The sequence below is a fragment of the Mucor mucedo genome (assembly GCF_025094135.1).
Source record: "Mucor mucedo strain NRRL 3635 chromosome Unknown EV154scaffold_77, whole genome shotgun sequence".
Classification (NCBI taxonomy): domain Eukaryota; kingdom Fungi; phylum Mucoromycota; class Mucoromycetes; order Mucorales; family Mucoraceae; genus Mucor; species Mucor mucedo.
In genome coordinates, this window is record NW_026252361.1 from 168,492 (window position 1) to 190,317 (window position 21,826).

The following is a 21,826-nucleotide window of genomic DNA, read 5'->3' on the forward strand; positions in this document are numbered from 1 at the left end:
GAACAGGAAGATGAAGAAGAAGAATCAGAAACCAGAAATCTTATTCAGGCCTTGAAAGAACAACAACAACAACAGCAACATCATCATCATCTTCAAGCAGCCGCCAAACCCACTTCCACCTGAACAAAAAAAAAAAAAAAAAAAAAATTCATCTCTCCCCCTTTTACCCACCCAACCCCTTAAAACTCCCATATGTATATTTTTTTTTTTTTTTTTTTTTCATAAAACAAAAAAAAAATATACTAGTACAAAAAAAGAAAAGGATCGCCGCTTATCTCACTCTTTTTATAAAAACACTGGGCCTATTATTATTGTTTGATCATTATTAATTTTTTTTTTTTTTTTTTTTTTTTTTTCGGGTGCAGCCAAATGAAGAGTGTACCGTCACGAATCATTGGTCAGTTTAGTTTAGATTTATTAATAAAAATAGAAGAGAGTGTTTCATTCGGTACAAGTGAGATCTTCTTTTTTTGGGGGGTGACACGAGTATGACATTACACACATTTTGCACACCAATCCGCTAACACTGAACATCCTTCTTTCCACACTCTGTCATTGGGTGATAGCATGTTACAAATAATCCAAATATGGGGTGCCTTCTTCTTCACTACTTCCACTGAAACACCATCTCGCTTATAGACCTCAATCATCCTTTTCACATCATCCTGAAATACCTCAGTGCTACCATACGTTACAAGGGTAGGGCAAAGTCCAACAAATCTACCATACATGGGTGAAATACTAGCATCCCGTAATACCTTTTGTTTATCCATTTCCGTTGTACACTTTTTCATCACAGAACCATAATATTCTCCAAAATCCGTCCTATCAAACGTACGTCGGTTTAAACAATCTTCATACACTACACCATCGCGAATCGTTTCGCTCGTATCAATGTTCACCCAAGGTGAAATCTGTACGTTGCCTGCTGGTTGCTCTAACTGATCCGCTACTCCACTCTTGCGTATCTCGCTACAGCAATGTATCACGAGATTACCTCCCGCACTATCACCCACTATTTGTATTTGAAAATGAATAAAAAACCCCCAATCCCAAATCTTTTTTAAGTCCGTAACTTACTAAGGACGATACGTTTAGGGTCAATCTGCAGTTCTTTCACCAGGTACCGATAACCGTCCATACAGTCCTGCTTGGAACGATCGAATTGGACTTCAGGACAAAGCCCATAATCAATGGAAAAGATACGGGCATCCATTCCTTTTTCTTTCAAGTGATGAATGATTTTCATGAATGAATCTGTGTACATGAGCGAATGACCTACTCTAAACCCTCCACCTTAATATATAGGTGTAACAAGATGACCTCAATTAGGATAATTTAATCTGACATATATACATATAAACTTTACCGTGAATAAAATAAATAATTAAATCCGCTTCTTTGGCTGTATGCTCTACAGAAGAGGATGTAGCTTGAGGTGCAATCCAATGACCACTCCAGCCTTCTTTAGAGATTTTAGTGATGGCATCCCATTGAGCACCCCAAGGTCGAGTAGCAAGATACATGACCATTCGACTTTGCTTAAGAGGCATATTCATCACGGCTAATACAATCTTACAACGAAGACTGAGAGGAAGACAGAATAACAATTTGAGCTTGATATGTTTATGAAAAATTTCTGCACCTTTTTTTTTTAAAAAATGTAGGTGTCAGCGTCACTGTTCTTTATAATATTAATGGAGTGAGATGTATTACCTAAATTTCTGCCATTTTTGGTGGAAAGAAATGCACATAAAATACTGAATACCAAGGTCTTTGTACCTGGATGAAAGGATTCCATGTTATGGGGAGAAAGAGAGAGAGAAAAAAAAGAAGAATATGAGAAGAATATTTTATATATATATATTGTATTATTTCTCGTGGTACATACGTGGACAAAAAGGGCTATTCATTTTTTTTTTATATAGTTACCAAATTGGGTCGGAAGATATTTAACCTTCTTGTTAAAACAGAAACTCTCAAATAGACAATAACGAAAAACGAGGGTATCGTTAAAGATAAATGACACTACTGTATCAGAAATAGGTTTTATCTGGTTCTATTGGCTCAAAATAAAAAAAGTGAACACCCTCAAATAAACATCTTTTTATGCACCACAGTAGTGGTAAATCGAGCTGCAACGCATAATTTATGTGACTGTCCCTAGGTATGTAGATATATTTATATTACTTGACACAAAGCGCAGCAACTCGTCTCCCTCTCTCTCTCTCTTTCTCCCTCTCTCTCTCTTTATCCTTCATTTATACAAGCATGTCCTCAAAAACTGTTCCAAACGAAATACTAATTCAAGTGTTTCGCTTGCTACAGAGAAGAGATATCGAGTCATCCATGTATGTATGTAAACGGTGGTATAAAGTTGCAGTTCCATTCTATTTTCAAGATGTCCAGATCAGGGAAAACCCTATCAAAAACGATGCTATTTTTTCAAATGGACTTTGGACGCGAACACTCACTTTGCACAAGGCACGCCCAAATGAGATTGCTAAAGGATTAGAAGGCCTCATCTTTTTACGGTTATTATCACACCTTTTGAATTTGGAAAAGTTGGAGTTTCAATCTCGGTTTCTGTCCCGTCGCTATTTATCTATCTTGTCCCAAGTCAAACACACCAACATGTATTCACAACATATCAAGGAAATTGTTTTCTACTCAAACAATCCAACAGAACGTGTGTCCCACTTTCTTGCTTGTTATAACTTTCGGAAATCGATTACAAGACTCAGCACAAATGTAAGCAACCACGATCTATTATCAACCCAGTCAAAAGGCCTAAGCTATTACCTGCCCCAATTCGTATGCTTAACCCATTTGACTTACGACTGTCCAGAAAAAAATGATGTGACCTTGTTTGATATTTTACTTTGCTGCGAAAACATGGTAGATCTCAAATTCAGCAGTCGATATCCGATCCCTCCTCGAGCAAATAGTCAGATTGGTACAACAAGTAACAGACATCTGAAACGGTTGACATTATCTTTAGAAATTCATACACCTGTCTATATGAACTATATTCGAATTGTACAACCTTTGGATTACTTGCATTTAACTATCCTTGGCAATGAACGTGAATTCTTCTGGATGGTTGAACCATTCGCTGATATGCTCCAAAAATTCAAGGATTTACGTATCGATTTCAACGAAAATGATTCCTCAATACTACTCTCACCTACGAATTCCTTTTACAATGTCTTGTGTAAGCTGGAAGGAAAACGAGACGCACAGTGTCATGTCACCTTTTATCCTCCTGAAGGTCCTGTAGGCGAGAGGATCACTGCCTGTGGAGATAAAGTAAACTATAGCGCTTCGATGGAACTATTTGACGGTAGATATTTTGCCGAGATATTTAGTTTTATAGACCGAGAAGGGATTGTGACAAGCCTAGCGTTCAAACAATACCAATTGTCCATCTCAGACTTACTCTATTTCTCGAATATACTGACCTATGCCAAAACTTTCCCTCGACTCGAGACACTTTCTATGGATGTGGGATTTCTTCAATTGAAGGCAAATCGAACAGAAATAAGAATCAACTGTCCAACCCCTTGGCAGGATCTGTTTAATACACTCTACGATTATTTACCTCAAGCTGAAACAATTACTTGTACCCAAGAGAATACCTTTCGCGGCACCGATCATAAATACATATGGGACCTCTCCGCTTTCAAAAATCTCAAATCCTTCAATTTCAGAGTGAGTCGCAGAACCTTTCAAGAGACCACCTATGTGTTACTCAATTTCGACTATCAACGTTCTCATTGTGGCAAGAAAATGTATCTGGACCGGACCTCCAAAGAAATTAGTTCAATGCTAGTAAGGGCCAATCCTCGCTTGGTACATAATAAACGACGTACTGTAAGTGTTACTATCAAGGTTCATAGTCCCTCGGTCGAAATAAATTGTGATCCACATAATTTATACAGAATCGAACCTGTAGAATACTCTACTTAATAAAACAATTAACTTGCTGAATGTGATTTTTTATTCTTTTAATCAATGCTTTCCACTTTTTTTTTATTTAAGCTGTTTCCTAAAAAAGCTCCTCCGTTTCATTCTTGAGATTAAGTCTGATCATGCTTTTCTTATGGATAATCAAAGTGCACGTGATTATAATGTTAGATCAAGTGTATTGGCTGTCCTCAAGACTTGAAAACAAGAATAAATACAAACATTATAACAAAGTACCAGTTTACGAATAATGTATTGTAGTAAAACGATTTATACTTCACTGACTACTCAATTGTTACTCTTTCACTCTTGTGCTCATTTGATCTTGATCTCGGGTAAAGTCCAAACGAGACGTTGAAAATAAGCTCTGATGGACATTATTATCGTATATTTATTGTACTTTAGTTAAAGGTGACCTCCTTTGGTGTCAATTGTATGAATCGAGTCCTACCTTACGACTACGCACACACTGACTGCATTCAAGGAATATGTTTCTAGCCAGGAAAAATAGTGTCCTCCCCCCCCCCCTCCTCTCGCTTTTTTCTTCTTCTTTCCATTAAGTCTGATTCGTGGTGTACTGTGATAATTATTAGATTATGCTTTGTATGTCACACAGAGATATGGCTGTCTAAATCTTTTATGATTGCAGCAGGGCATGTTCGAATTTGAAGTTCATACTCTGTGAGAAGTAGCAAAGAGTATTCTTTTTCTATTCCCTTTATTACAGACATTATGTCTCTCTGTCTATGACTAAAGGTTATATAATGATAAAAATATTTTACTGTCGTATCCTTATCTGAAATAGTATTATGAGTATTTTATTATGCAATTGTGTATATTTATTATTGGCTGTAGCCGTTATTAAATATGTAGTTTTTGTAGTTATATATTATGTGTGTTTTACCACTCAAGCAAATAGAAATTAGTGCGTTCATTCTTCCTCTTCGGACTCACTTCCAATGTTATTGCTGCTATTGTTATCATCTTCATTCCACGTGACAGCAGAAATATATTCATCCACTACTGATTTTGGCTTGTAATGGACACGCTCATTTCGGATATTGTCTATTTTGTCCGTGGTGTCGTTTGTACAGTCGTTGTATATATCTTCAATGTCAAGTAGCAAATTCTAAACAACGTAAAAAAGTAAAGGTCATTAACCAGGTACATTACAGTTTCAACTTTGTGCTTTACTAATTTACCTCAAGTAACAAGAGTCCAGCCATCAAATCTTGTATACCTCCTTCTTTGATCTGCTTTATCGTTTTCGGATATTTAAAGCTGTAGATTTCTTGGGAAGAGTATACGTTTTTATCTATAAGATTCAGAATTGAAACCTGACAATTCATGCCCATCATGCGAATGATAGGCAGCTTGATTTTGTAAATTCCACTTGCAGAAATATATGCCGCAAAAGACAATAAATGTTTCAATAAATGTTGCTTTAAAGATACAGGCAAAAATTTAAAGCACCATCGTAATATTTGCCTTTCTGTAGCATAACGAACGGATGCAAAGGCGCCACTCAAGACATCGATGTCATTATCATTTTTTTCAGAAATAATAATGACATCCAACTTGAAGTAACGTCTCGTGGATTAGCAACCCAACGAAACGGTGCCATGGCTGTGAATACACTGTAAATGGCTGTGAATACACTGTAAATGGCTACCACCCCTAGATAGAAAAAAAAAAAAACTGGTGTTAACTTCGAGATTTATCAACATTTCCATTCAATTTACTTACCATTGGGGAAATAGTGTATAATCTGGACGATTAAAGTAATATTCAAACACATTTCCCCAAAAACGCATAAGGCGAGTTTGCTCAGAGCACTTGTTTAAATAAGTGTCTTGTAATTCTAGTCGGATTATACACGATAGGGTACAAACTAAACAAAAATTTGTTAGTTCATTCTTTAATTAGAGTTTGTTCAGCTTACATGTAGGTGAAGATCTTCTTTAATACGATCTCTTCTTCATTGATTGGTTGATGTACGTCTATTTCTTGATACTTGTTTGTTAATAACTTGATGCCATCGACCTAAGATAATACATGAAAAATAGTGTTAATATGGGGTTCAAACCGAATGTTTCCCTTTCATTTTTTCTCGGAATATTATTCTTCCCACCAATAAAAATCACGCATGATTTTTAAAAAAAAATGGTGGACCAAATGATGTCCTTCCAAAAAGAAAAGCTTACTTTTTTAAGGATAGGACCTGACGGGATCATTATTCTTAAATTTGCTGATATCCTACGATAATTTTGGACGACCAGCAAGTCAATTTGACTTCCTCGCTTTGTATTGGTTAAGTCTATAATTGAATTTTTGCAAAGACTACGAAAAAATAAAACTGAATTAAAAAAGAAATAAACACGTCCCTAACCAAAACTTACTAATAAAAGTAACCCGACTTTTTATCCTTGACCTCGATTTTCTTAGCAAGCTCATACAAGTTTGATCCTAGAGTACCGCGTAAACCTTTGACATGTATCTTGTCCCGGGCAGACAGCTGATAAAAGTGTAATTAGTATCAGCTGCGTATTTATGTTGTGCTATGTTTATACCTCGATGGCCTTCTTAACTTCATGGGAAATGGCTCTTTGGGAGGATCTTTTCCCATTTGGGTTCTATTAGACTTTTAGTAAAGTGGACCTTTCTTCATAATTAAATAGCTACACTCACATTCAGACTCTAATTAATTCAAGTTTAAAAGACTTTTAAAAAACGTATTCTTTTTTTTAAAATTTGTAATTAAATGTTTTAGCATTCAAAAACTAACCTGGTTAACCTCTTTCAGGGAGATGTTTAGACCTCCCTGAATTTTCAAAGGTCTTTTTTAAAGACTACGCGATTGTTATCGCGTTGTCCGACCAAAGACAGTGTTCACACCTATATCCTTTTTAATTTTTCTACGGTCTCTTTTAAAGAAATTATATGACTTACAACACTCTTGGCCAAGACCGGCAGGCCAGTCTGGGCACAACCATTTACAGCACACTCATCAACTGAGTATCTAAACCTCTAGAACCCAGCCAAGGAGATCGCCATCCTATAGCAAAGACTAGCCGTAGCCGTAATATTGCAAGAATCGCAATGTATCTTTCTCTTAAAAAAAAGAGAGAACAAATAATTTAGTGTTTCTTGAAAAAACAAAAGTCATTATAAACTAACCTTTTAATCATATCAATTGCTTTCATTTATAAAAAGAGAGAGAGAGAAAAGTAAGTATGTTAAGGAAAAGAAAAAGGAGAAAAAAAAGTGTGTGAACGAGAGTTTATAAACAAAAACTGGATTATGTTAGGATGAAACAATTGATTATTTAATCACTCATTTATACTGTTTGAGCCTTTACTAATAATGGAAACATCTGCAAGTAGCCCCAAACATTTATAGAATTAGTTCTAGACCTTTCAATAATCAGTAGTAGCATGTATAAATAGTGATCATATCTTATGAAAAATCAAATAGATCATTCCGTGAATCTTGAAAATAAGTTAAAATGATATGGGACGTAAAGTTTTTTTAGACCAACATAAAGACTTTACCCAAAAAGTATGTAAGGAAAGAAGATCCTGTGACTATAAAAAAGACGCAGAGAATATAAAATAAGCTTGATAGATACCGAGTCAGAAGGGTTAGGTGTACCTTAGCTTATGTGATTAACTTCTTGAAGAAGAATAAGGACAATGTCAATTAATAGAAAATTATTATAGTCAGTATAAAAGTGTACACGATTATACTATTTTACGGATTATCTAAAATACAAGAGGACTTTGCTTCATCCTTTGATTATTTGTCACTCGGCAAGCTTTCATTTTCAAGTAGTTCAAGTTAAGAAATGAGCCATTCAGAACAGGTGTAATAAACTACATGCACCCTATTATGGACAAGAGCGGACAAATAATGTGCCGTTAGTCACTTGTCAGATCAGGATTTTATCTACTATGGAAACTAAACAAGGTGTGAAAAGACATCTCGAATAAATTATTTAAATCATTTCAACCATATATGAGACTACTACTATTTATCTAAATCTGATGCGTGTAATTTTTCTTGACAACTCTTGTGAATCTCGGACAAACAACATGCCGTGCAAGGTCGGCGCTCAATCCGCTTGATCGAAAAAAAAAAGCGATCCAAATTATTCGATCCACAAAAAAAAAAGTGTATATAAAAAGGGGAGGGGAAGATGATGAAAACTATTTCAGATTTAAAATCAAAAAACTACTTCAGATGTCCAACAAGATCATTATTGTCGGCGCAGGTCTTTCTGGTCTCACACTTGCAAACTCACTCAAGAAACAAGGCATCCCTTTTGAAATTTATGAACGTGAAGCAAGTTTTGATGCTCGCGCACAGGGCTGGTCTATCTCAATTCATTTTGCCTTGGAAGCCTTGAAACAATGCGTCCCCGAGAAAGAATTTGAAAACTTTTCTCAAAAGGTGTCTGTCAACCAAGAAAGTAAAGACGGTGGTATGTCCTTTAGTTTCATTCACGCAAACACAGGCGCAGTGGGTATGTCCAACACTTCTAAGCCCGGTACGTCCTATCGTGTTCATCGGTCTCGTTTCAGAAATTGGCTGTTAAGTCAAGTCCAGGAACACGTCCATTGGAACAAGAAGGTGGATCATTACCAAGAAGATTCGAATGAAGTGACTGTATTCTTTCAAGATGGTACTCAGGCAACTGGCAGCATACTTGTAGGCGCTGATGGTGTCATGTCTCCTATTGCCCGCCAATTATTAGGCCCCGAGAAATTTGATGAATTAACAAACATTCTTGATGTACGTGCATTTGGCGTCTTGCGATGGGCTACGGAAGAAGAATGGAACAAGATCTCCAAGGAGCCTACTCATCTCTGTGTGCTTAACGGTCAACAAATGGAGGATGATGACATCAAACACAAGACATTTAATATGTTTTGTTCTATTCATGATATCGATCGATCGCGTGCTGACACACCTTATCAAGTGTTTTGGTCACTCTCCAGATACGACCCTGAAGGCGTTATCCCCAAATTTGAAGATGATAACACAGCTTGTTTGGAGCTGATGAAGGCTTGGGCTCGAAATGGATTCCCTGCTGATTCTCCGTTTAGGCAATTAATTTTAGACACACCGCAAGATACAAAGGTAACCCCGCTTGTCATTCGTGAAAGAAGTCCTACTGCTGAGCTGACCGCTGCGCATCGCGTTGTATTGATTGGCGACTCTGCTCACCCCATGACGATGTTTAAGGGAGAAGGTAAAATAAGATTATAGTTTTTAAATATTAAAAAATTGATGATATTAACGGTATTTTAGGCGGTAACCATGCTATTGTAGATGCAGCTAAATTAGCCGTACAACTCGGGGAATATTATCATAACACAAAGTCTAATGAAAAAGCTCTCTCAGACTACTACGAAGAAATGATTCCTAGAGGTCAGAAGGCTGTAAAAGAGTCTCACGATGCTGCCATGATGGTTCACTGTAACCCAGAGATTATGACGAAAATGTTTAAAACTGCGTAAATGTTACACGACAGGCTAAGTAAAACAGAGTCTATCATCATGTTTCGGCGGAATAAATTTTTTTTTAAAGTTCTTTATTAATTGGGGAAAGGGAAATAGAAAGGGGATATTGTACAAGAGGGAAATAAATATAAAGAAATAAGAAAGGGATTACCAGTTTGTCTTTTTGTTATGCATTGAGTCTAAAAACTTAAAGATTGTACCGGGAGTGGCAGACCATTTGTCTCTCCAGTGATATGCAAATGTTTGTCGCACTCGTTTTTCATCAAAATTAGAGTTTGAAAATAAGCTTGGTAAAGAGTTTGATCTTTTACATTGTGATGGATCAGTAAAACACCAAGGGAGGATAGACCAAGGCTTAATTCCATGATGCAACACTCTTCTATAAATTCTATAATATAACTTGGATCCAAAGATTTCAGGACCCTTGACCAAATAACGCTTCTGTATGGATGTCTCTCCATTTTCTTGTTGTATTCTAGCTTTAAATAAATCAGTGGCGCCTTCTAATATTTCACAAACATATGGTGATTGCTTGTTGAAATGAAACAATGCACCGGTAAAAGGGTTTCCAAACATCCCAGTCGAACAGCTACCTTGAGCAATCCATTCATGCTCAAATAAGGGTGATAAGTCTCTAACAAACATTGTGTCCAAATCAAACCAGACTCCACCATAGCGGTAGAGAACAAGCATCCTCAATAAATCGTCTTTTCCTTTACCGTCGTTTCCTTGCTCAACAAGAGATCTCCAGGTATCCACAAACTCTTCTAAAGGTGTATCTTTTGTCAATTCTTTGGGTTTGACAAGTTTATAAGTAATTCGAGATTTATCTTGCTGGGCATTGCTAAGGTATTTCCAAGACTCTGAAGATGTTAATTCGTGTTCATCTTGTTCCGGGATCCAAACGATTAATGAGTGGTTGGAATTCTGTGTTGCCGAGAAAGAACGTAGAGTTGCTACTTGCTTTTCCTCAAATGTGTCGGTCAAGTTGGAAGACCAATATGTATGAAATGTTTTTTGACCTTCATGAGGGTATCTTTGTGGTTTAAATAAAGCGGCAAAATCATAACAAGTATGTGCTTCCCAAACGGGCAAGCCAGGAACAAAATTAGCACTGAATTTTTGATTTCCTTGGTGGTAAGGGCTGTCTAGAGGTAGGTTATCAAAGCATTTGGAAAGTGGCTCAACTACGAGTGGCTGTGGTGGTGAGAACCAGCTTCGAACATACACATGGGCATTCACTTCTAATCTACACAATCCAAAGAAAGTGATGCCGGCAAGGATGGCGGTAATAATAGCCAGCTTTATCAAATTGATAACCAGTCGCTTGTTCTTCTTGACCCAATTACTGCTTTGTTTCACTGTCTGCTTTATTACTTGAGACCATGGCATGACTAATGAAGAGAATATAAAGGAGTGAAAAAGTTAAAAAGAAAACGAAAATTTTAGAAAAAAAATGATCCCTCTCTTAAAATATAAATAATTACCTAATGTAGACCAATGAGATAATTGGGAAAATAAAAAAGAGAACTATTTGACGTAATTCCCAGATCCCGTTCAACGAAATGTCTCTCAATCGAAAAACTTGGCTAATCGCTGCTCGAACTAAAAAGAATCTGGGGAATCCAAATAGATTCATTATCATGAGCCAATCGAATTGTGGCTGGAAACAGTAAATGTGTGTGTCTGCATCAACTAAACAAACAATGGAGAAACATCATTATATAGTGCAAGTCTTTCATTTTTTTTTTTCGATAATTATATATTTTCATTATGTATACTTTTGCACAAAGAATACATACTATGCACAGAATCCAAACATGGATTACCGCTCGATCCCTTAAAGTCATTTGACTGGCTGAGTTATGTTTATCTCAATCTAGGAAAAGTGATCAAAATAATGAGCCGCAATATTACTTTCCTGTTGGTTTTGGGCAAAGCAAGTTCATATCCACAGTGCATAGCTAACACTTCCAATGCCAAAAATGACTGCGTTACTCCACTTTCTAACCCAGCAAAAAAAGCACATTACCGCCTTGGTTTTGCCACTTCAGGATTTGCAAAATAGCTTATATTCTAAATCGTCACCAATATATCAGACAGTAAACTATTTCGAAATTGAAACCGGACCCTTTAATACTGCTGTTGCATGTCAATATAAATGCATGATAACATTTTGGACGATAAAACCTCTCAGAGGATGGTATCAGCTTTCAACGACGCTATATAATTGGGAAGAAGGCACCGTCTGTGTAACATCTATGCAAGTGGCAGAAATGGTCACCTTTTGAGAAGGGTCTATTTTATAGATTTGGATTCTATTCAACATTACAAATTTCCCTTTATCGTCGTAAGCTTTAAGTTACCCTTGTGAAACTAATACCCTCCTTTACTAAACTATCAACCAACGTTTTATGTATTGACAATCTAAATGAAAAAGTGATGAACCAGTTACCTTGGTTACTCTAGTGGATTTAACTTCCGCAGTTCACCATTTTTTGTATTATTGCTTCGAAGCTCTATCGAGGCATCTACAAAAAAGAATATAATTAAAACAAATTTACTTTATAGCAAACATTGAATCAATGTGAATACAAATGAATTATCTATGTAAAGATATTTGAATTGAGAGTTTCTTTTACCCAAAAAGGATTAATGTCTAATTTGTGACTGAAAATTAGCTATGCTAGTGACTTCTTTTTACGACTTTTATTAAACGGTCCAAAAATTTATTGGTAAAAAAATTTCTCCAGGGTATAAAAAAGAATGGTTTAGGAAAATTTGTTTTGTTTTTCTTTATAGCAACAGAGAAGATCTGCACTTGACGTTAATTATTTCTACATACTAGAATGTTTCATCATTCAATACAATTTTTACGTTAGGGAAGGTCTCCAGACTTAGTGGTGCTTTTTAAGTGCTGTACCTGTAGTGGGTATAAAATTAAGTTACCTTTGGTAGCTTGCTATTTCCATCCTCTGGGTTAAACAAAGTTTTGAGTTTCGGAGGCTCTGGAAGTATGCTACATTACTGGTCATAGTAACAGTTATTGCGGATACTATTTTTTCGTTCTTTATTGAACGGAAGGTAGTTAACAGAATGGAGACTACTCTCTCAAGTTGCCATCCCTTTTTTTAAAATTAATGAAAATGAAAAATTAAATAACATAGTCAGCAGGGGGGGGGGGGGTTGTGGAATGTTGGACTGCTTAGCCTTTGACGTTATATACCACTTCGATATAATGGCTTGGTTGGTGGATGGAAGGATTTTGCGAAGTGTATTTGCTAGTGCTGGTCACTTGCAAGTATCTAGCGAAAGCCCTCGTGTTTTTTTGAAGGTCCCTTTGATTATTTAAAAGCAATCAAACTTCATAGTTTGACGATGGCTTAGACTATATTGATTACAGTATTAGCACTTTAAATTCAGACAAGGGAAACTTATTTTCAGATAAACCTAAAAATGTTTTCAGATGAACAAAAATATATTTCAGACAGCAGTACAAAAAAAATTCAGACAGACGTAAATATATATATATATTCAGATAGAATAAGAGAAAGACTCAATCGATCTAAACATCTACCTTCGCTATGACAAAATTGAATATGAGAAAATTACTTATAATTATACGTTAACGAGATTTTTTCTGTTTATTTTATTTTACGATCATACACGAGTAAGAATCTCGAACCTGAGGGCTGAAAACAAAGATAGTCTGTTTTCTACAAGCTTTAAACATACTGTCACATTATAAATCTTATGAGGCATCAATGTTAGATAATGTTTAAATGCCCAGTCTTTCCAAAAAACATGTTGCCTACTATTTACAAACACTTTAACCCAATTTTTGGTCAAAACAATTATAATTCTCTTATACAAGTATCTTAGGAAGATATTTATGGAACATATAAATGTTCAATAGGAACATCTCTACTCCTTTCATTACAGTCAACATTATTTGATTGCGCCAATAAAAAAAATTGCAGGACACAAACAAAGGTGATGTAGGTCAGCATTGCAATTTAAAAAATTTATCAGGTTTAAGCTTTGTGGCACGTTGTTTTGAACTTGATTGAAAAAAAAGTTGTCTTGAACTCATTTTACTTCTTTTTCAATTAACTAATGCCACGTACACCTATTTACCCCGAGGTGGAGAAGTTTATTATCCTCAAGAAACGTGCAAAGCTGGAAAAGGTCAAATCTGATAGTGCGAAGGAAAGCTCAACCACTCAAACCCCCAAGAGAACATGTAAGAGAAAAGAAACATTTTATGCATTTCCAATGTATCACAAGCTTATTTTTGTATATAAAGCTATCAAGAGAAAAGACTCTCCTAATATAATAATTGCAAAAAGGAGTACAAAGATAAGTCGCCAAGCTAGCACTTCAGCAGCATCATCCTCCAGTAGTAAATGTAGCTCATGCCAAGAGGAGGGTCACAATTCTGCGCGAAGTCGTCAATGCAAAAACTATAATCTAAATATATCAGAACTTTTACAAATCAAACTTGGACCAAACTATCAAAGATATACTCTGTCTGTTCCATTTGATACTTTCTGCAATAATACTCAAAACAAAACCAGCTCATTAAAAAAGATCAAAGACATATCAAGTTTTATCCGTGAAGTCTTATTCAAAGCCCAACTATTTGTTAACTTTTTTATTCTGCAACACCCAACCAAGTTGACAAATGACTTCTTTGAACAAAATTTTTGGTATACTATTACAAGGGTCATTAGGGGTAGCTCAAATGAAGTAAGGCCAATTCTACAGGCGTACAAAGACAAGAAAAAGGAACGACCTGCAGGTCAGAATTTAGATGTGGCTCAACTTACAAGCTCTTTCGCTGAACTATCCGCCACTATGAATGGTAACTTGTTTGTTCCGGAAAATGGATTAAAAAATTATGGACAATCTCTATCAACTGCATGCGAGACTGTCGCAACAACGTACAATAATTATTATATTGAAAACTTTGAAAATATCATATGTAATTACTTTATCTATGCATTAAAGATAAAATATGCGGTAAGTACGAGATATATAAAAAAAAAACGCCTCAATATATATGCAGTTTCTCAATTTATTTTACTAAATTTAAATAAACTAGAATGAGAAAGTCGGCTGTATCAAGAAATTAGTGTATAATCATGTATATGATCAAGTATTTACACATCCCCAGCTATCTTCTATACCTGCTGATATTCTCGCCTTTTTTGATCCGGATGTGGGTAACAATCTCACAAGTTTTCTAAATCCTTTGATTTTAGAGGTGAAGAATCGCATTTCTACGCTACCGCTATCTAAAGAAAGCTTGAACAATGAACCCTTCAAGATTTTACCGGCTTTACGGTATATCCTTGAAAAATACGATGGTATATACAACTCCCAAGCTACTCAAAATGACAAAATTGATTCGATGAAGTCTCCACTTCCAAGACGTTTTAGTCTATTTCCAAATCCTTCATTACACTGGCGGTTCATAAAGATTGATTCCCAGAACCTAAGTGGAATTTTTCCAGATGCTAAGCAGAATAAGCAACCTAATGAATCCTCTTTCGATCATCAACAAAGATGCTTCTATCAAATGTTTGACTTTAAGAGGCTGGGTATTCAGAAGTATGCCCTACTATTACATATATCTATGAATCGAACTAGCAACTAATATATAAATATAGCTATGAAAATCTTCAAGCATTGCCTGAGCAAAAAGAAAAAATGTTTCTCAACGGAATATATACTGATGGCTACACTTGCAGAGTTCTTTTTGCTAGAAAAGTTCTTCCATCCTCACCAGAAGAGAACATCCGTCTAGAGTTACATGATCTTTCAAGCGAAGAGGTCAACAAGCACTTTCATCCGTGTACTGTAGATCCAGGAAGACGGGACCCGTTTGTCTCTTATCACGGTGGTAGTGACATACGCCGATTGTCCTCATCTGAGTATTACAATATGGGTGGAAATGTAACACGAATGAAAGAGCAACAGAAGCACAAACATAGACTGGGTATTGAAAAAATTGAAACAGACATTCCTTCACCTAAAACTGCGTCTGTGGAGCAATTTGTTTTGTATATAACTTATATGTCGCAGCATATGAATACTTTATTTGATTTCTACGACTTTGAAACTGCCAAAGTTAAGTGGTTGAACTACCTAAGTTCCCAAAAAGTCATTCAAGAAAGTGTTAATATTTTGATAAATGGGGGGAAAAAGTATAATAAAGACAAGAGAAAAAAAACAAGGAAGAACAGAAAAAGAAGAAAAAAAAATCGCAGACCTCGTACTAATCCTAAAGAAAGAATACTCATCACTACGCCTAAATCAAAAAGGTACATATGCACTTTTCTTTTGTCATCATAAATTCAGTAAACTCTAACTATTATATTTGTAACTTGCAGCAAAAAAAATAAAGCATGTTTTGAAGTGGGAAACAACAACAAGATGCCTCTGGTTATCTTTGGTGACGGACTGAAAAACAAAGATCATGTCAAGTTTAAAGGTCTGCGACATGGAATATCTAACAAGATATATAGTCAGTTAAAAATAAGAGAAAGGATTGGAGAACTATTGCTTGTAGATATCAATGAGTTTAAGACATCGAAGGTTAGTAGGAAAAACGACACATAATTTACGTATTGTGCTTTCAGCTGAAATCGATTTTCCATAGATCTGCAACTGCTGTCTCCAACCCAATTTAGAAAATCTCAAAGTTAGTCAAGATGACCATACAAAAAAGATTCATCAAGTATTGAAGTGCATAACTTGCAATATTTATTGGAATCGAGATGTGATGGCAAGCAAGAACATGTTCACCATTGCCCATTCTATTTGGAATGGTAATGACCGCCCCACTGTCTTCAAACGACAAACCGCCACCTCCAATGTGGTTGCCTCAGCTTACTCCGGTGAGTCGACGGCTTAAAGATTTTACAGGTAAACCTTAGAGTAACTTAACAAATTATCCGAAAACTAAATTTCATTTGTCTGATTATTTATTTATTTTGTCCAAAAAAGGTAAGTCAATGTCTGAAAGTAAATTTTGATTCGTCTGAAAAAAAATTAACATTTTCTGAATTAAAAGTGTGAAAACTGTAAGTTCTGTCTTTTTAACACCCGTGTCATTTCATAACTTTGTGCTTACGTAAGCTTGTCTTGAAATATGTCCGTAAGTATAATCGGTCTGTGGTAGAGAAACAAGCACGTAAACATGGTATAAGAAGCATTTCATAAAAAAGTACGTAAACATAACATTTGAAGCGTTTTATGAAAAAGCATGCCTTTTCCTGTATTGACGAATGTACAGACATTAATGTTATATTGAAACCAAGAGATCAACTACAATAAAATAGACGGAAAATTTGGTTAGGTAAACCAAGGGCTCTAGAAATGAGGGTACAATGCTTTATTTTAGAGAATGTAAAGAGTGGGGGATATGATTTGAGATGCAAAAGTATACATGTATATACAAGTGGGATGGAGGAGAAGAGTAATAGATGCTGGTAATTGGAATGTGCAATAATTAAGAATGTGTGCGGTGTGTCTTTAAACTACATCAACATCTGTTGACTCGTCGATGTTTTTAATGGTAGATTTTGTTTGACCTAATAACACCGCTAGACGATCTCTTGAAAGTACAAATGGAGTCCAAGTCAACTTGTCAGGATCTACACGCGAATAGTTCTTTTTTTCAATATTACTGAGATGCGCTTTGATAGTTTTAACGTCCAAAATCAATGAGTATTGTGCGGTCACTTTATCGTATTTGATCATGTTGTTTGTTTGTAATGTGGAGATAATGTCGTCTGGAGTCAAACTTGTCCTATTGCTTAATTCTACAATCCGTTTAGCTTAAAGACACTACCTCTCTTTTCTTTCAATAGTACACCTTACCTTCTATACTAATAGGACTTTCTTGATTCTCTAGTTCACGGTATAAGACATTTTTCCAATAGCTTCGATAACTAAGTAAACCCAGATCTGATAATGGTCTTTCGGGTGAGCCAGTTTTGCTTTCCTTTTTGGACAATAAATAACTGAAATCTATTAAGAATTGGCCATAGCCCTTTCTTTGATATATCGGCATTGTCAAAATACATGATACGTTGTAATTCATAGCAGAACGTTTTTCCTGTATAGAAAAGGTTAGTATTGTAAAATGACAAAAATGTCTGTGTACACTACCTTTGAAAAATATCCTACAAAGTGACATCCACGATCATCTACTTCAGTCATAATATAGAATAAAAATGGTTCCACGTCGTAATAAAGAGTTTTGTGGTCCAGAAACATTTTTGCCAATAAACATAAATTTTGACAGTAAATTTTGTTTTTTTCTGCCATCGACTTCGAATATTGAAATGTTACCATCTCTGTAGATTTCATCACCAGGAGGATACTGTGCTTTACATTTAAGTTGATGTCGATCTGATATATACTGGCTTTTCATGTATTTCATACAGAACTCACATATGTAGAGAGTTGGATTTTGGCTGTATTCTTCGGGATATGGCGCAACATACCAGGTGTCGATCAAATAATGATTAAATGCAATTTGTGTAATTTTTGGGATTTCAGTGATAGATGCAGGTGTCAATGGCGCTGATTTGCTCTTTGCCTTTTCAAATTTGATTTTGTCCGACTCATTTGGTGTGCCGCGTTTTGTGTCAGCTTCGGATTTTGATAATTTATTACCGAAAGTCTTAAAAAATTCCTCTTCGTCCTCTCCATCAGATAAAGAGCCTTTTGGTCTCCCTCTTTTACGTTTAATCAGAATAGGATCAGTGACTGTCATGCGTATTTTTTTTATGGTGGGTGACTGATCCTTATTTTCATCCTGTGCGGTATGGTTATTCGATTTTCGTTTGCTACTTGTTGATGTTGATGTTTTTGTTGATGTTGTCGATGATGATGTTGTTAATTTTGTTGTTGTTGCTGCTGCTGCTGGTACCGATGATGATTTATGCTGTCTAGTCATTTTGGCGCTTTCAATGAACTTTGCGGTATGGGTTGGGGATCTTCTAAGGCTGTAATTGTTTGTCGTGTCGACTAATGATATTAATTTAGGTGAAGGTAAAGAAGAAGGCGGTGAGGGCATACTGGAGCAAAGGTTGCAATACCAATTATCTAAAACATTTGAGGAGGTTTCAGTAAGATCAAAAAGAAACCTGTCAAATAACGTATTACCTTCGGGTACTTTTTTCAAAGGTGGATCAATGCAAAATGTATGAAATCCTCTGTCGCAGTGATTACAAAACACAATTTTGTCCTATTCAAAAATAATAATAATATAGGAAAATTAGTAAAAGGGAAGGAGAAAAAATAAAATTTGTCATACCTCGTCATTCTTTGATTGACAAACAAGGCAACTTTTACAGTCGTTACATTGCCAATCATATGTCTGCACGATTTCTGCTGAAGTTTTTTCAAATCCTGAACATAAAGTATGGGCTATATTAAGGAAAGAAAAAGGATGAATATGATGTCTACTTGTAAGTGCTATTGTATTTTTCCTACCGACCGTTTCGATGACAATCAAAGCACTTTAACAGTTCATGTTTTCTTCCTTCAGTATCAAAGTCATAGACCCCATCACAATAAAAACACATGCCTAAAGTATACTATTGCATCGTATAACTAGTTAATATAAATCAACTTAAATCTAGACATTTTCATAAATCATTCTTACGTCAACTTGAGGACGCTGGCGTTTGCTCATTGTTGTCTTCAGATCATTTGTCGCCATCGATCAGACCTAACCTTTGTGGTATTTGTAGAAAAGAGAGAAGGGTATACCACCCCTCCCTTTTCCCAATGGATTAAAAACGGGAAGTCACACCAATCATCTCCGGTGTAACATATGGCGAACCATGGCTTATATCTTGACAAATGAACTCACTGAAAAATTTAACTTTATTTATAAATATATCTTTTTTTAAAACAGCTAATCCTAGTAAAATCTAGTTGGTTTTATCTTGTGTCTCTTGAGGTTCACCATATTTGTACATTAAACCGATTCTTTACAACTAGTCTATTTCCTGCCTTGGCTGTAATTCACGGGGTAAGAATAGCCAACCACCGACCATCGATAGAGTCTCATCAGGTTTAATCCGGCCGAAAAAGAAAGAGTCATGAAGCAACGACTTCCCCCACAATAATGTGGAGGAGCATTGTTTATCTTCTCATGTCAGCCACCCGCTATATATCACCAAAGTTGTACACAAACACCTTGCCAAACAGCCCTCCCGCCTGGCTGTAACGTATACATGGCGGATCATCATTAGAATTTCCTACCACTTAAACGTATTTCTTGCAGCAGGACCCTTGAGCGCCGATAAAGTTTATCAGGCTTGATCCCACTGAAAAAGAAGAGAACATGGAATTGTTAATGTGGAGAAGCATTGTTTAGTTTTTTATAGTTGTAATTAAGAACAATAATAGTAAGAAAAAGATTAAAATTGGTGCCTTTTATATTTCATTGGCGATAACAATCACCCAAATATTCGTACCTGCGTATGTAAAGTTGTCACTGATACGCCATGCTTTTAAATATGGTGGGGTCGATTATAGTATCATTGTGGTTCTTTGTGTCTCATAAAATCATAAAATAAAGAAATAATATACAACATAAAAATAGACATAAAGTCATTGTAAAACAAACACACAAGTGGTTTATTAAAAGCTTGTCTGCTTACTTTTTAACATACTCAATTATATAATAGGTTTCTTCAACATTATCACCAATAGTTTCCTTTCCAGTGACCTTAATTTGTGCATCATAGTGGTGTTTGGCCCCAATTTCTTTCAACATATCAATATTAGCATAACAGCATGAACCCAATAATAAAGATCCGTTTTCTGTAAGATGATTGCCACCCTCAGCAATATATCTCTCCACCAGCTTGTATCCAGGATCAAATGTCTTTTCATTGCCACGGATGATTCCAGAATACAGTATCAAACTTTTTTGATCCTAAAGCAGCGAATAATCACTTACTTCAAAGTGTCCTTTCTGATGATTAATTTCAAAATTCTTTTTTGTGGTTTCAACAGCATCAGGGTTAATATCAACACCAGTAACTTCTAACCCAAGTCGAGCCATATAGAGCGAAATAATTCCAGATCCAAGACCAACTTCCAGAAAAGTCTTTGTCCCTTCAACGACACTACGCAAGTTTTTCCCAAACCATTTTGACTCTGGAAAATATTTAGGAGAGTACACATTTGGATGAAGATAGATAGTCATATCCTCAATCTGACAAGTGTTGTCGGCAACGCAATCCTTTGACTCGTTTATCATGGAAGATATCTTTTTTTCCCATGTACTGTTAGCCATGTTACAAAAAGTAAAAGTTAAAGTAAACCAAAAGGAGATAAATATGCTATAAATTTAGATTTACCAAACCTACGGTTTTAAGAGGATTCCTCATTTCTGGTTCAATTACAATCTACAGATCACGATTCCTCTCAGCCGGGAATGAGCTTATACTATTACAGTGTCCACCTTTCGAGACTTTTTTTTTTTTTTTTGTATGAACTTACCTTTTTTGAGATTGAATCAATGAGGTCCCAACACAAGGAAATAATAATATGCCACATTAAAACCTTTATATTTTAACATGAAGGGTTTTTTATTCAATATAAAAACTAACACTGCTTTGTTTAATTATACACCCGGATTAATAAAGAATAACATGAACTAAATATATATTTTTTTTGTGATATGAGGAGGGGTGGAGGGGTATTTTTTGTTCTTTTCAGAAAGTATAATTATTGCGGACATATCAAGTAGCTTATTTCTTGTTTTTGTTATTGCCATTAGCAGACCAGAGTTGGGAGAAGTAGGACTATAACTAGGACTGTAGGACTATAACTTGGGGAGTAGGGCTAAGCTTGGTGATGTAGGACTATAACTGGGGATGTAGGGCTATAACTTGGACTAGTCGGGCTATAACTAGGACTAGTAGGTGAGTAACTAGGACTGGTAGGTGAATAGCTTGGACTAGTAGGTGAGTAACTAGGTGATGTAGGACTGTAACTTGGACTAGTAGGACTGTAACTTGGGCTAGTAGGACTGTAGCTTGGGCTAGTAGGACTATAACTTGGACTAGTAGGACTGTAGCTTGGGCTAGTAGGACTGTAACTGGGACTAGTAGGTGAGTAACTAGGACTTGTTGGAGAATAACTAGGGCTAGTGGGAGAATAACTAGGTGAGGTAGGACTGTAGCTAGGCGAGGTAGGACTATAACTAGGACTAGTGGGACTGTAACTGGGGCTAGTAGAGAGTAGCTAGACTGGTAGGTGAATAGCTAGGACTAGTAGGAGAGTAGAAGGACTATAGGGAT

General features: G+C 35.9%; 8 protein-coding genes across 8 annotated transcripts; 3 read left to right on the forward strand and 5 right to left on the reverse strand.

The window, feature by feature from the left end:
• Positions 1-246: 246 nt before the first annotated feature.
• EV154DRAFT_516213 (Alpha/Beta hydrolase protein) lies at positions 247-1,809 on the reverse strand. The gene is made up of 4 exons (XM_051602348.1): positions 1,717-1,809; positions 1,370-1,645; positions 1,081-1,296; positions 247-1,015 (listed from the first exon to the last, which is right to left on the reverse strand). The coding sequence occupies exons 1-4, from the start codon at positions 1,799-1,801 to the stop codon at positions 495-497; spliced, it is 1,098 nt and encodes a 365-aa protein (XP_051455405.1). The 5' UTR covers positions 1,802-1,809; the 3' UTR covers positions 247-494.
• A 408-nt stretch (positions 1,810-2,217) lies between these two features.
• EV154DRAFT_516217 (uncharacterized protein) lies at positions 2,218-4,011 on the forward strand. Its single transcript, XM_051602349.1, has one exon. The coding sequence runs from the start codon at positions 2,272-2,274 to the stop codon at positions 3,967-3,969; it is 1,698 nt and encodes a 565-aa protein (XP_051455406.1). The 5' UTR covers positions 2,218-2,271; the 3' UTR covers positions 3,970-4,011.
• Positions 4,012-4,753: 742 nt separating this feature from the next.
• EV154DRAFT_592879 (uncharacterized protein) lies at positions 4,754-6,634 on the reverse strand (the record flags this gene model as incomplete). The annotated part of the gene is made up of 10 exons (XM_051606932.1): positions 4,754-5,095; positions 5,169-5,543; positions 5,603-5,643; positions 5,713-5,734; positions 5,803-5,857; positions 5,909-6,009; positions 6,171-6,306; positions 6,366-6,481; positions 6,537-6,553; positions 6,625-6,634. The coding sequence occupies 10 exons, from the start codon at positions 6,632-6,634 to the stop codon at positions 4,898-4,900; spliced, it is 1,071 nt and encodes a 356-aa protein (XP_051455407.1). The 3' UTR covers positions 4,754-4,897.
• A 1,550-nt stretch (positions 6,635-8,184) lies between these two features.
• EV154DRAFT_516220 (uncharacterized protein) lies at positions 8,185-9,541 on the forward strand. Its single transcript, XM_051602350.1, has 2 exons — positions 8,185-9,217; positions 9,277-9,541. Exons 1-2 carry the CDS (start codon positions 8,206-8,208, stop codon positions 9,483-9,485), a joined length of 1,221 nt encoding a protein of 406 aa, XP_051455408.1. The 5' UTR covers positions 8,185-8,205; the 3' UTR covers positions 9,486-9,541.
• Positions 9,542-10,920, reverse strand: EV154DRAFT_516222 (uncharacterized protein). Its single transcript, XM_051602351.1, has one exon. It carries the CDS (start codon positions 10,878-10,880, stop codon positions 9,636-9,638), a length of 1,245 nt encoding a protein of 414 aa, XP_051455409.1. The 5' UTR covers positions 10,881-10,920; the 3' UTR covers positions 9,542-9,635.
• A 3,173-nt stretch (positions 10,921-14,093) lies between these two features.
• On the forward strand, positions 14,094-15,845 carry EV154DRAFT_468133 (uncharacterized protein; the record flags this gene model as incomplete). Its single annotated transcript, XM_051597790.1, has 3 exons — positions 14,094-14,510; positions 14,593-15,101; positions 15,161-15,845. Exons 1-3 carry the CDS (start codon positions 14,346-14,348, stop codon positions 15,843-15,845), a joined length of 1,359 nt encoding a protein of 452 aa, XP_051455410.1. The 5' UTR covers positions 14,094-14,345.
• Positions 15,846-16,842: 997 nt separating this feature from the next.
• Positions 16,843-19,263, reverse strand: EV154DRAFT_516229 (acyl-CoA N-acyltransferase). The gene is made up of 8 exons (XM_051602352.1): positions 19,171-19,263; positions 19,003-19,118; positions 18,820-18,932; positions 18,669-18,750; positions 17,850-18,608; positions 17,667-17,818; positions 17,376-17,613; positions 16,843-17,317 (listed from the first exon to the last, which is right to left on the reverse strand). The coding sequence occupies exons 2-8, from the start codon at positions 19,088-19,090 to the stop codon at positions 17,028-17,030; spliced, it is 1,722 nt and encodes a 573-aa protein (XP_051455411.1). The 5' UTR covers positions 19,091-19,118; positions 19,171-19,263; the 3' UTR covers positions 16,843-17,027.
• A 909-nt stretch (positions 19,264-20,172) lies between these two features.
• On the reverse strand, positions 20,173-20,888 carry EV154DRAFT_592892 (S-adenosyl-L-methionine-dependent methyltransferase; the record flags this gene model as incomplete). The annotated part of the gene is made up of 2 exons (XM_051606933.1): positions 20,479-20,888; positions 20,173-20,454 (listed from the first exon to the last, which is right to left on the reverse strand). Exons 1-2 carry the CDS (start codon positions 20,815-20,817, stop codon positions 20,173-20,175), a joined length of 621 nt encoding a protein of 206 aa, XP_051455412.1. The 5' UTR covers positions 20,818-20,888.
• Positions 20,889-21,826: the final 938 nt, after the last annotated feature.